Consider the following 10,651-nt stretch of genomic DNA (forward strand, 5'->3'; position numbering starts at 1 on the left):
AGTATGAATAACCACCATGAACTCTTCAATCATGATGTAAGATAGCAAACAGTGAGTTATTGAATGATATTTTCACTATTTCTCATTTATTTTATCACGATGTTCAATCAAGTGAGTAGCTGGAAAGTAATTCCGGCGGCTAGCTCAGCGCGCGCTGAACGCATAATACTAGTACACACAACACCCAGGCATTGAGTGTACTGTTATGGTCTGGTATGTCGACTTAGTTCATGGCCGTGCAGCGATCCCCTTGCGTTTTTTCTTCTTTTCTTTTGTCTTTGACTCCACTTTTATATCCTCTGGATCATTTCCACTCATAGCTCATTCCACAGAACAATCTTGAACCAAACGTATAGTATTCTTTCTCGGCCTTCTGAGTTGTTTTCTATATTTAATTACGCTAGGGGTCACCGTCACACATACAAACGCAATTCGGAAGTGAGTTGAAGACAGAAAGATATATAGTAATTAGTATACATCTCTATGGTTGAAGACAACAAGAACGGTACGGTAGCTCGACAGCTAGCTGCGCCGGAGCGGGCGGCCGGTCGGCACAAAGCAATTCCGCAACCAACTGTGTTTTTTTGCAAGAGCCGCGTCACACACGGATAAATATGTCATAACACGTCTGCTACGTTATCGACTGGTGAGAAGATCTCGATCAAATTTCATATTATTCACCTTGAAATTATTCCTTTAGGGTCTATGGTATCATTCTGAGGGAATTCACATATTTGGAATAATAGTACGGCCACAAATATTTCAATCATTTCCTCTTTGCAAGTTCTATGGCTCGCAGATACAACTTCAACTGCAGTTATTCCATATGGAGGAGTACGTGCATAGTACACAAAACGGCACTGCCTTGTTTACGACACCGGGACCGAATACCCCCCGGTGACGTCACACTCAAAGAACACCCGTCTCGGTAGGCATTGCAGGAGCGAACTCAGGGAAAATGGGTAGGGATAAATCGTTCAAATTCACTATTTTGAAAAAAGAAAATGGGGGGTCGAATCACCTATTAGTGTTTGGGGGGTTGTAAGGTTGCTATTAATGTAAATATCTCAATATTTGGAATCATCTTCTTAATTCAACTTTAAGAAGCGGCTTAAGCACTTAAATTACCTTTTATTAAGCAATAAATTGTTTAAAGCAATTTGCCTGAATAACAGGATGGACCATTGACTTTCATGCTAGTTAAGAATGCAGCCTATCAAATGACAAAGTTCTCTGAATTGCATACAAACTATATCTGACCATGAAATTGTGACTCTTTCAGAAGATAAGTTTTCAATCCCAATCCTGCAGTTTTGGTTTCTTAGACTGATGAGCTATTTTGTGATGGAGGATCAGAAAGGTGTTTTATTCTGTAAGACTGCTCTCCACTTATCAAATTGTGGAGCAGTTAAAAATCTTGAATTCCAGTCCACAATATTCATGCCACATTCTTTGGGCAAGTCCAAGAAAAGGTCCCCTAAGAAGACAAAATTTCATCGTTGCTCGACATATAATGTTTGGTATCATTTTGAAGCTTATGAGTTGAAGTTTGTAATTCTTTGAACAAAAAGAGTTGTACCATATTTATTTATAGAGATTTGAAGACTTCACTAGAATAAATGCAAAATGAAGCATTACATACCCCCTGTTCAGTATGGGAAAATAACTTTTTAAATCGTATTTATTCAAACGACTGCAAGTAACATTTTATTCATATGTAAATTCATACATGTGTGTAAAAAGTTCATTACATAGTTTTACTTGGTATGACAAAATAAATAAAATATTTTAGAATTGCACAATTATTTATGCAGATTAGCTCCTGTTGTAGAAGATATCCTATACATTACAAAGTGAGGACTTTTTTTTCTGAAATAATAAATGTAATTGTAGTCTTATTCTGGGTATTTCTAATTTATTGACTTCATTTATCATTAATTACAAATAGATGATTATCACAAAAACACACAATTTCAAGCTTAGAACACTGAAGAACACAAATATTTGCATGTCAGAAAAAAGGAAAACTCTGGACTATAATTATGGTAAACTTTGTTTATAAAAAAGACCAACCTGTACTTTAAAGCTTGTTTTAACATCAGGTTCTTCGATGTCTTCACCATAATGCCATGGCATCTTAGGGGGCTTCTTGGCCATAGCCACAGCGATGGCTGCCTTGTAGATAGGGTTAGGTTTCTGCTGAGACCGTACCAAATCGCGAAGCCGCTGCTTGAGGCTCTGCTTCTCGTCTGTGACCACTTCAAAACCGCCATATTCCTTGTTGAAGTAGACAGGCTTTGAGAAAGTCTGCAAGAAATATGGCCAATCAAAAGGTTACAGTTTTTTTCTATAAAACAACATCATTATAGACAGTTGTATTCAAACTGGATGCAGCTTCAACATATGTACATATTGAAAGAAGCACCACCTGAAAAGTTTAGTTTCTCCATATACTATAAATTTCTTTTGCGAAGTTGATGAATGATGCTCTGCTTCTGGGATATAACAAGCACTGGCTGAGTAGATTAGCATTCTCACCAATTCCTGCTCATACACATGCCTCAGTCAAATTACATGTACCTCAGTATTGTCTATTTGAAGGCATTAATGAACGATGGTTTCTGAAAGTGCTCATCGACAGATCAGTAATATTCAACCATAATACCGTGTCTTTGAGTGGTTTTTAAAACGATCCTTACAACACATGACGAGTGTACATACCGAGAGCTGAAGGAATGCATTGAAGTAATCAATGAAAAGATCGTCTGTTGCAAGATAATCCTCCTGTAAACAAATAGAGCAATTTATAAAGATTATAATTAGTGAAAGATAGTGAAGAAAATATCAAGTATATCATTTCTGAAGAAAAAAATTGAGATTCTAAATGACGGAGTGGGTTTGTGTATGTTATTCATTCATTATTAATTTATTGATTTACTTATGTTTATACAGTATGTTTATTTATCTATTTATTCATTCCTAAATTCATTTATTAATCTAATTCAATTTCAATCATTTTATTCATTTATGTATTTATTTATTCATTAATTCATCTATTTATTTATTTACTTATTCATCATTCATATTTATTTCATTCATTCAATGATAATCATTTCATCTATTCATGTATTTATTTATTTATTTATCTATTTATATTTATTTTAATTTTTTAATTTTTAATTTTTTTTATTTATTCACTTATTTCTTATAATTTGTCAAGGGTAGCCCATTCGCCAATAATCAGCGGTCTTCAAAGGGAACCTCAATGAATACTAGCATATGAAAACTAGTTTACACCTAAAAAAGTCAATAATTTGTGATTTGCAATCATGGGCAAAACTTGACCATGCATGTATTATTTCATGAATTAAGGGTATACAGTAAGTGATCTGAGGCAAAATTATTACATCACTTTCTATTCTTCTTTTTTTTTCACCCTTGGGTGAACATTATTCTTCCATACCTCACTTTGCACTTCACAACACAGACACACTCTTAGAGCTCCTGTACTGACCGCACAGAAACGTTGTTAATAGCACTAAACAGAGGCCCTGCAGCGATGCCTAACGTTACAACAATGCATTACTTACATGTACACATCAAAATTAATGTTTTAACTTCACAATCCAAAAGATGTGACTAGGCTTTTTTACTGTTAGCGCTCTGTTGGGCTAACAACTTTTCTGTGCGGCTGGCACTGATGGTTACTACAGTCTTATGGTGTATTATAGTCATAATAATGTTCAAACGGAAAAAAAAAAACATTTGGGGTATCACATGTAGCCAAGGGAGGCAATTTTTTTTTTCACGGCTACTTTTCACACCCTACAGCGTAAATCGACAACATTGGATAAGCTTTAACATTGCAGTGAATGGGGCTTTTCCAGGGATCTTTTGAGCATTTGGGGACAAAATTGATCGGAGAACCCATGATTTTGTTTTTCCTGAGCCAAGGTAATAAAAGAGAATATATAGAAAAATAACTTACCAGATCATCTGGTGTGACTTCAGGAGGTACTACAATAAGGAAGTGAAAATGAAAATTGATTGATATATCACTCGTATAACTCTATATCTTATATTAACTCTATTTATTCACCAATGCAACAACCAGCTGTAGATCTCCGAGATCAGCACAGTATGAAGAAGAAGAAGGTGGGTTTTTTTAAGACCCTGAATTACCGGTAGTCATTTCTCTTTGAGATAATGTATGAGACAAATATTGAAAGTTGTCCTTTAACCCCCATCTCAGCAACAATTAGACTTGAATTATAATTTAAATAACAATTATACTTGCTTCATCTACATAGTGCACAGATCCTCTTTATTAGAAGTCCCAAAGTGCTTAAAGTACATGTAAATGCAGCACAATTACCACATGGGGTTAAGCAGAGCTAATTAAATCTTGTACGACCACAACAAGTTAATTGAATCAAGCATGAAATCTGAAGATGAATTGCAAACAAGTTTGAATAGGGATCAGTTTGTTATTGTTAATCTTACCTACAGAAAGCCTTTTCTCCGACATAGCTGCTTCATACTCTACTCACATCCAAAGAGATTAACCTGAAATGAAACCAACACCTACATGTAGTCAACTCCATAGGTACTACTAAGTAATTTTTTTTTGTGTACGTGTGTGACATCACCAAACCATCATCATCGTCATAAATCTTGAGTTTATTTATTTACTAAACAAGAATAACAATGTGTTAACATCACAGCACAAACATAACTATTCTAGTTAGTAGTATACAGATGTAATTGCTAACATTTTAAAGAATAAAATGAGAATACAAACGATAAATCTGAATACATATAATGTGACGTGCGTGTATAAACCTAACAAATGTTTTAACATTTTTTAATATCCCAGTCAGTTTCGAATATTGATAATCTAACAAAAAGATACGTATATGGTTGAATGTTGTTGTTAAGAAGGAACGAGAAGGTAGCACAAGTGCTAGTCAAGACTGTTTCCTTCAAATCTTTGGTATTTTTACATAAAAGAAATATGTGTGAACAGTGAATGATACTATAAATGTTGTTTGAAAAATCACGTTATATAAAACATATAATTAGAATTAGAGATTTATCTAGAATATTCTTATACTCTATTGAAATATTTTCTATTCTCTTGTCAGAATTAAATTAGAGGGTTGGTTGTATTTAGGTAAGCAAATAATTCCTTTCTGAAAGTTTTCCTTGATCTCCTTTCCTTTATATACATTGTAATTTGGTATACAATTCCAAATTTTTGATCCCATGAAAGAAATTGAAAACTGGCCCTGTGTGGTTCTGCATATTGGGAGATATAATTGATCAGCATCTTTACTCCTTGTAGCATATTTATGGTCTATAATCTGACAGTACTCAATTTGAGAGTGTGGTAACCTACCATGCAATAAATCATAGACGAATGTTGAAATGGAGAGGTGAATTTTATATACATTCAAAATATTCAATGCTTTGAATGCTTCTTCCTGTTGAGCGACCGCAATCAACTCGCTGGTTATTATGTACTTTTTGCTTCATCATGATTACAACATCATCAATCAACACAAAATATATACTTTCATGCTTACTAATACAAAATTAAAATACTGTTTCTTAACCTTCATTGTCTTGTCATTATCACGTTCCAAGTTCCTACATACATGTACTTGTACAAGAACCAAATCATTTCAAAATGACAACTGCCCACCAAAAAGAGCAGCACTCAAACTAAGCACGACCAATCCCCCTCCCCCTTTTAAAAAAAAAAAAATCTTCGCTCCATTTATGGGGGAGCGCAATTCTATGGGGTGCATCGATATAGTTATATGATGGGGGGACCTAAAGCTACGCACTTTGTTTTCAAACGATAAAAACTATGCCAATTTCAATATTTGAACAAATTAATTATCTTTCACCAATTTGTTGCAAATATTCTAAAGATCATTGACCAAGAAGAAAATAACGCAAAACTCACGTAATACGAAAATCCCGCCGTGTTTTCCGAACCCCTCTTAATTTCGCCGCCCGATGAAGAAGGGGTCCTAAAGCTACGCACTCGATTTATCATGCAAAAAAATAGTATTTCCTGTGCCTCAACTTCTAAAATATGTTCACATTATTATAGGATATATGAAATTAAAGTGAATATAACTCCGAAATTCCAAACAGTTGTTGGTTTTCTCTGCATTTAGAGATTTATTGCAGCCTCTGTTGAAAAAAATGAATAGGAATTGTTCGTCACTCTGCAGTCACAGTACCACACACAGAGTGCGCATTTGCCATTGAAAACTGCATTCGCGATGAGTGGTGCGTAGCTTTAGGACCCCCTACCATACACCCCAAAGAATGCCTTCATCGCATCGCTCACCCCGTAAAAGTATGGAGCAAAGACAGGGTGCGCCTGCACCTTCTTACACCGGCACCCCCCGCCCCCCCCCCCCCCCCCCCCCGATCCACACCTGGTCGCAGCATGATGGGGGGACCAATAAAAGCTATGCATTTTGTTTACAAATGCTAATAACTATGTCAATTTTAATATTTGAACAAATTATCTTTCACTTATTTGGGGGAAACATTCTAAAGTAAAGCGCCGCGCCGCTATTCTTTCTTCTGTGAGTGTGAGCTGTCACAACACAAGTCACAAGATTGATGCAATGTTAGTTGTTACAATGATTATTACTCGTTATTAATATTACTAGCAGACAAGATGTGAGATGAATTATAATATTAAGTTACATTACCGTACAGTCTTATAGGCCTAACGTTGTCATAGATCTAGAGCAATTTGGGCGGGGGAGCAGAGCCAGACTGGGCAGAGGTTGATTTTAAGTTCTGCAATTCAGCTGTTCAGTTTTCAATTTGTATGAAATTTATTTTGAATAAAAATGAAATTGCAAGCAAAAACTAACGACTAGGCCTAACGTTAAGTTCGTGAACGCATAACGGTATATTATAGTCTTGACTAGACCAAAAGCTTCAGTCTCTGTATTTTGGTTGTTCCGCTGAACTACGTTGGCTCCACTCACCATACATAGACTGAAGGGGATGGGGCCCCGTACCTACAGCCAACGTATAGTGAACTAGCGTTTTATAGATCGCGATTTAAAACTGTTTTTTAAGCAAAATTGAAAGTTTCATGGTTTCCATTATCAGGGAAATATAAATAACTTAAGTAATTGCATACCTTGGGCCGGAGTTATTGAAAAAAATCCTCTGGATGATTGAGAAATCTGTCATCTAAGACATTTTCACCTGACCTGACGGTTTTTCTTGCAAGTTGCCATCTTGAATGACGTCATTATCGTTATTAACTTAATGTCTCGAATCGATATATCGCGATTATAACTAGTACTAGTACTAGTATAACTAGTATCGTTTATCTTCGGTTTCGTTCGCATATGGAGCAGATCGTATAATATCGAAAGCAATATCGATATCACATTCATGATTGTTGACGTTCGTTTGTAAATATTTTATAGTTTGGCTGCCATTTTGACCATTTTTATCGTGTTCAACCCAATTAAACATCGGTAAAGTATATTTTTCATGCCTTTTTCATCTATATCGTTTAAAGTATTTAAACATTAAGATATAAAGTTTTAAAAGTTTGTTGTTTATACATCCTTAGATTGTAAATTCGATGTGTAAAATTACATCAAACTTTGGACTGTGAATTGACAAAAGGGAGGGAATGAGAACACATGCGAGCCCACACGTACACCCTACCGTCGGTAAATGGGGATTACAGTAAAATGTCAGAAATTGTTGAATAAATCCCCAGAAACGACGGTTATTCCTGTCTAAGTCTTGACTAGACAGGAATAACCGTCGTTTCTGGGGATTTATTCAACAATTTCTGACATTTTACTGTAATCCCCATTTATGTATGGTGAGTGGAGCCAACGTAGTTCAGCGGAACAACCAAAATACAGTCTTTTTACAGAGACTGATGGCTGAACTTGAAGCTTTTAGTTTTGCTTTTGGTCTGTCTTGACTTAAGTTCATGAGTTGAAATAGACCAAAAGCTTCGGTCTCTGTTAATTTTGGTTGTTCAGCTGAACTCCGTTGGCTTCACTCACCAAATACAGAGACCGAAGTTCTAGCGCGATCTGTACAGGGGACTCAATGGCCATATGTTTATGTACTTAAGATCGGATAAAACGGGGAAGTGAATTTGCGCGACAGCCGAGGTAAGTCACTGTTTTTGTTCCTTTTAACTTGATTTTTCTCGGTTTTTTGGCAATTGATGCCAAGAGGGAATATTAATTTGCATTTTGGTCGCGTGAATTTTCAAAATTTTTACTCATTAAAGACAAAAATTGAAGAGCCCCGACGGGGGGATTTTGCATTGCAAGTCCCCTAATGGTGGCTGCACGCTAGCGAGCCGTCTGTGTATGAGGAGAAATTAAAAAAAAAATAAAATGTTAAAAAACTCCTCGAAACAGACGGCTGCCAGCTGTCTAGAGTTGAAATTGGTTCATTGAAAACAAACCACAAACTACGAACCTTCACAAACTGTATTTGGGGCAATGTTGAGGAGACCAAGAACAAACAGAAGATGTTTTCAAGAAGCGTCATGTCACTTGTCGATCAGGACATCGTCGGAACCCAAACCGTGCAGTGGCGTGGCGGGGCTTCGGCCCGGCTGCTCGAAGTTGCGTGACCGGTACTGTAGCTGTACGGAGAACCCAGGCTCGAGCTCGGTTGCTACGGAAGCTGTCGCCTGTTGTTTAGGGCCGTAGCCGCAGGCCTCGTCGTAGGCGGAGTCTCGCTCGATCTTTTCCGAACGTCTATTAAGTGGATACTAACGTTACTTTCCCAAAATCCAGACCCCTACTTTCTGCTATAAATACCTTATTTCATGTTGAGGCAAAACGAATATTTACAAGGCCTTGGAACCGTCGAAAATCATTATTTATGTCGGGTGATCTTGACGATACGGCGCAGATCGCGTGCTCCCGATCGATCTTATCGAGTTACAACTACAACACAATGCTAACTGTATTATTAGCCGTGTAGTGATCTATCCTTCGCTCTAGGCGTCATGAAACATCGCAGCTTCAAGTGAGTCCAAGATCAAAGAATTTTGATATTCAAGACATTGCAGTCCGTGCGCTTTCGTAAAGTAGATTGGACCCTGCGCACGGTTTCAAAATGTAATCACTTTCAACTACAATTCAAACAGGCTTTGATAAAACTTTAAAAGACCCAGGATAAAAGAAAAGTGAAAGAAAAATGAGAGGAACACAGAACAAATATTTATCGAAAATATTCAACAAAGAATAACACATTACATAATTCACATGTAAATTAATATCAAATGCCAGAGTATTATTTGTGCGTTATCAGACACATTACTTTTTTTTCTAGAAAAAAGAAGGGAAAATATTTTGCCATTAGTTTCAACAGTCGAGTCATGAACCATTAAAATCATATAGAATATCACAGTTCTTGCCAGGGCTGCTGGCATATGACGTTACAAAGCTAAAAAGTTCAATTCTTTGATGCATTTTACCAAATTAAGGCTTAAATAATAATTACCCCGGTATTAAAAACAAACAAAAAGTAGCAGATGCATGATGGTGGCGCAGGACCATTAGGAGTGGAGGGTTCCAAGTAGATCTGAATAAATAGAGTAAAATTCACAGAGCAAAATGCTGAAAATTTCATTACAATTGGATAACAAATAACTAAGTTTTTGAACTTTAAAGTTTATCAATATTTTGTGAAAACAGTCATATGCACATCGTCATGAATATTCATTAGGTGGGCTGATGATGTCACATCTCCACTTTTTTTTTAGGTTATTACATGAAATGATAAGTGTTTCATTTTTTCATAAATATGTGTCTCCATTATGATAAAATAAGTTGCGGCAATAAATAACTAATGCACTTAATCAGTTTTTCCAAAACCATGTACAAAAACGTATTGAATGACCATAATTGTGAAGTTTTGCATGGTCAGCCCCCCCCCCCCCCCCCCACTTTGAAAACCGTTCCGCGGCCCCTGCCATATGGTAAGAGGGGGATAGATGACGGTTCAAAATTTGGTATATGAGAAGGTAAATAAACTACTGATAACAGAGGCATCGATCCTGGGGGGGGGGGCAGGGGGGCGATCGCCCCACCAATGAAAATATTGGGGGTGGGGGCAACTTGCCCCCCCCCCCAATAATTCCCGATGTGCAAAAATAAAATAAGATTGTAATGTTACACAGAAATCGTGCTCAAAATGTCCGCTTTTCAGCTTGGAATATAAAAGTTTTCAGCTCGCGCTTCACGCTCGCATCAATTCTTTAGCAAAGACCCATACTTTTCATAAATAGGTGAATAGAATGTCCCGTTTTTAGTTCTAAACCTCAAAAGAACTCCCGCTTCAATTTGTAATAATCTTTATAGGATATCTTGTTCTTTATTAAAAAATTAAACTGTCAATTTTTTTCAGATCGAAATATAAAAAATTTCATTTCGCGTGCTCGCATCACTTGAACTTTTAGATACCCATATTAATCATTGGTATCAAAAATGCTTAGAATATCAAGCTTTCAGGTCAGAATATAAAGAATACTTCCAAGGCATATTTTTTGTATTTTTCCCCTAACCATTAATTGTTGATAATCACAAATAAGTCAAATTACAGAATCTACAGAATA

General features: G+C 36.3%; 1 protein-coding gene across 2 annotated transcripts in view; it reads right to left on the reverse strand.

Annotated features, from left to right (window-relative positions):
• The window catches only part of LOC129280697 (regulator of G-protein signaling 22-like), a 35,858-nt gene extending 26,796 nt beyond the window's left edge, over positions 1–9,062 (reverse strand). Inside the window, exons 1-5 of one of the 2 annotated variants that reach the window (XM_064111979.1) lie at positions 8,503–9,062; positions 4,504–4,566; positions 3,989–4,017; positions 2,722–2,784; positions 2,074–2,307 (exon numbers count right to left, since the gene is read on the reverse strand). In XM_064111979.1, the coding sequence (XP_063968049.1) occupies positions 2,074–2,307; positions 2,722–2,784; positions 3,989–4,017; positions 4,504–4,528 (351 nt within the window). In that variant the 5' untranslated portion in view covers positions 4,529–4,566; positions 8,503–9,062. The remainder of the gene's footprint in view (positions 1–2,073; positions 2,308–2,721; positions 2,785–3,988; positions 4,018–4,503; positions 4,567–8,502) is intronic. The other variant, XM_064111980.1, reaches the window with a different exon arrangement.
• Positions 9,063–10,651: the final 1,589 nt, after the last annotated feature.

This window comes from Lytechinus pictus, chromosome 17 (assembly GCF_037042905.1).
Source record: "Lytechinus pictus isolate F3 Inbred chromosome 17, Lp3.0, whole genome shotgun sequence".
In the NCBI taxonomy this organism is placed as follows: domain Eukaryota; kingdom Metazoa; phylum Echinodermata; class Echinoidea; order Temnopleuroida; family Toxopneustidae; genus Lytechinus; species Lytechinus pictus.